This window comes from Herpailurus yagouaroundi, unplaced genomic scaffold (assembly GCF_014898765.1).
Source record: "Herpailurus yagouaroundi ecotype Mexico unplaced genomic scaffold, PumYag 143585, whole genome shotgun sequence".
NCBI lineage: Eukaryota > Metazoa > Chordata > Mammalia > Carnivora > Felidae > Herpailurus > Herpailurus yagouaroundi.
In genome coordinates this window covers 1988-4537 of record NW_024422411.1, presented here as the reverse complement: position 1 = coordinate 4537, position 2550 = coordinate 1988, and the positions used below count along the sequence as shown (strand labels likewise).

Genomic DNA, 2550 nt, shown 5'->3' with positions numbered 1-2550 from the left:
TGTGTGTGTGTGTGTGTGTATTTGCTTTTGAAACATTTAGAACATTTGGAGGACAGGTATGGCTGTCATCATTCAGACCTCCCCCTGCAGGACCACACCTAGGCCTGGGCCAATCTGCTCACGGGAGCAGGGAGGGTAAGATCAGGCCTGGGCATAAAAGGAAGAGCAGGGATAGTACCAGCTTACACTTGCTTCTGACACAACTGTGTTCGCTAGCAACCACACAAACAGACAACATGGGATTTCTGACTGCTGAGGAGAAGGGTCTGGTCAATGGCCTGTGGGGCAAGGTGAACGTGGATGAAGTTGGCGGTGAGGCCCTGGGCAGGTTGGTATCCAGGTTGCGAGGCAGGCCTAAGGAGAGTGAATGGATGCTGGGAAGGTGGAGAAGGCTCAGTCCCTGGGGCTTCTGACAGGCACTGACTCCCTCTGTCCCTCTGTGCTGTTTTCACCCCTCAGGCTGCTGGTTGTCTACCCCTGGACTCAGAGGTTCTTTCAGTCCTTTGGGGACCTGTCTTCTGCTGATGCCATTATGGGCAACAGTAAGGTGAAGGCCCATGGCAAGAAGGTGCTGAACTCCTTCAGTGATGGTCTGAAAAACATCGACGACCTCAAGGGCGCCTTTGCTAAGCTCAGCGAGCTGCACTGTGACAAGCTGCACGTGGATCCCGAGAACTTCAGGGTAAGTCTAGGATATCTTCCGTTTGTTTTTTCTTTTCACTTTCTAGTCTTCTACTCTGGTTCCTTTACCTACCTGTTCACCCTCCAGCTTCCTTTTTACTTTAGAATATATCATCATTGAATGCTTTTCAAAATGTATGTAGTTTTATATTTTTCATTCAGTATTCCATGTCGTTTCCTTTCTCACATTCTTTTTTTTTTAATCAAGCTCTTACTTAATAATCTTTTGCTTCTCTCTTTTTCTCCCTAACTTTTTTCCCTACTCAATACCCAAATTATACATACTAGCTCTCATCTTCTACTTCTATACTTGGAATAGTCTTTCTATCTCTCCAAATGGGGATTGGAAGGGCTCCTCAAAGGGGAGAGGCTCAAGATGTCATCTAGAGTCCAAAAATCAGTTCAGAATTAAAGAATAATTGGAATTTTATGGAATCAAGACTCAATGGAAAGGAAAGGAAAGTGAATATCTGAGGATGGTAGACCAGAAATAGGGAAGTAGGGAAGCAATAGTTGCTAAGACAACCATCATCAGACTAATTAATCTGTTCCTTATTATATAAAACATATATAATAAAACTATACAGTATACATACATATATGGTTACTCATTTCTGCCTATGGAGATAACCTGAAGATCAATTTGGGCTAGAGCATGGGCAGGAAAAAAAAAATATTGTTGGCTCAGTTTCTCAGAAGCCAAGCTTGATTTCTCTGTTAATCATGTATATTTTTCTATCTATGTCTTCCCCACAGCTCCTGGGCAACGTGCTGGTGTGTGTGCTGGCCCACCACTTTGGCCATGATTTCAACCCCCAGGTGCAGGCTGCCTTTCAGAAGGTGGTGGCTGGTGTGGCCAATGCCTTGGCCCACAAGTACCATTGAGGTCATGGCCTATTTTCTGGTGACCACTGGAAGAACCTAGTTCCCTAAATTCGATCTTCTGAACTTGATGAAATAATGTCCACCTTCAAGGGTATGACTTCTGTCTAATAAAGAACTTTAACTCAACTTCCTGATTCATTTCATTTCATTTTATTTTATTTTATTTTATTTTATTTTATTTTAGTCTGGAGGTATGCTAAATCCCTTAGGATCTACAGATAGGAAGCTCTTGTGTTTTTTTTTGTTGTTGTTGTTGTTTGTTTTTTTTTTTTTTAATTTTTTTTTCAACGTTTATTTTATTTTTGGGACAGAGAGAGACAGAGCATGAACGGGGGAGGGGCAGAGAGAGAGGGAGACACAGAATCGGAAACAGGCTCCAGGCTCCGAGCCATCAGCCCAGAGCCTGACGCGGGGCTCGAACTCCCGGACCGCGAGATCGTGACCTGGCTGAAGTCGGACGCTTAACCGACTGCGCCACCCAGGCGCCCCAGGAAGCTCTTGTGTTTTATTCAAAGAGGTCAAGGAAAATGAGAAAAGGAGGGACACCATGCATAGTCACTAATGTAGGACACTTCTCCCTCCTGAGCATTTGCATTGTCCAGAAAGTTTTAAATACATAGAGAATACTGGCATTACAGGGCCTCTGTGGAAGGCTTCACACAAAAGACATAGCCTTCAGGCTAATGCTTTGATCTATTTCCAACATTTACTAAAAAAATACTGTGCTCAGCTGGAGACATAATGAATGATCAAGACACTGTCCTGTTTCTTTTTTTGCCTACATGCCTTGCTTGCAGTGTAGCTTTCAATACCACACTTCCTCAAGTGCTCCTGCTCTAAGGAATAACTTCCATCTTTTACTTGCCCCAAACACTCTCATAAATAATTCCTGCTCCCACCCTCCCATTTTAGACAAAATTCAATGCTTGTTTATTACTTGTGAGGCCTTTGGACCCTGGCCTTAATGAACTTTCCAATATTGCC

At 43.6% G+C, this 2550-nt stretch overlaps 1 protein-coding gene across 1 annotated transcript; it reads left to right on the top strand.

Moving 5' to 3' along the window:
• Positions 1–170: 170 nt before the first annotated feature.
• Positions 171–1692, top strand: LOC121026585 (hemoglobin subunit beta). Its single transcript, XM_040469392.1, has 3 exons — positions 171–328; positions 460–682; positions 1438–1692. Exons 1-3 carry the CDS (start codon positions 237–239, stop codon positions 1564–1566), a joined length of 444 nt encoding a protein of 147 aa, XP_040325326.1. The 5' UTR covers positions 171–236; the 3' UTR covers positions 1567–1692.
• The last annotated feature ends 858 nt before the right edge of the window (positions 1693–2550 follow it).

Excerpts from the sequence above, each read along its gene's own strand:
- LOC121026585 (XM_040469392.1), top strand. The coding sequence starts at position 237 with ATGGGATTTCTGACTGCTGAGGAGAAGGGTCTGGTCAATGGCCTGTGG. Across the intron at positions 329-459 it reads GGCGGTGAGGCCCTGGGCAG|GCTGCTGGTTGTCTACCCCT; the intron begins GTTGGTATCCAG and ends TTCACCCCTCAG. Across the intron at positions 683-1,437 it reads TGGATCCCGAGAACTTCAGG|CTCCTGGGCAACGTGCTGGT; the intron begins GTAAGTCTAGGA and ends TCTTCCCCACAG.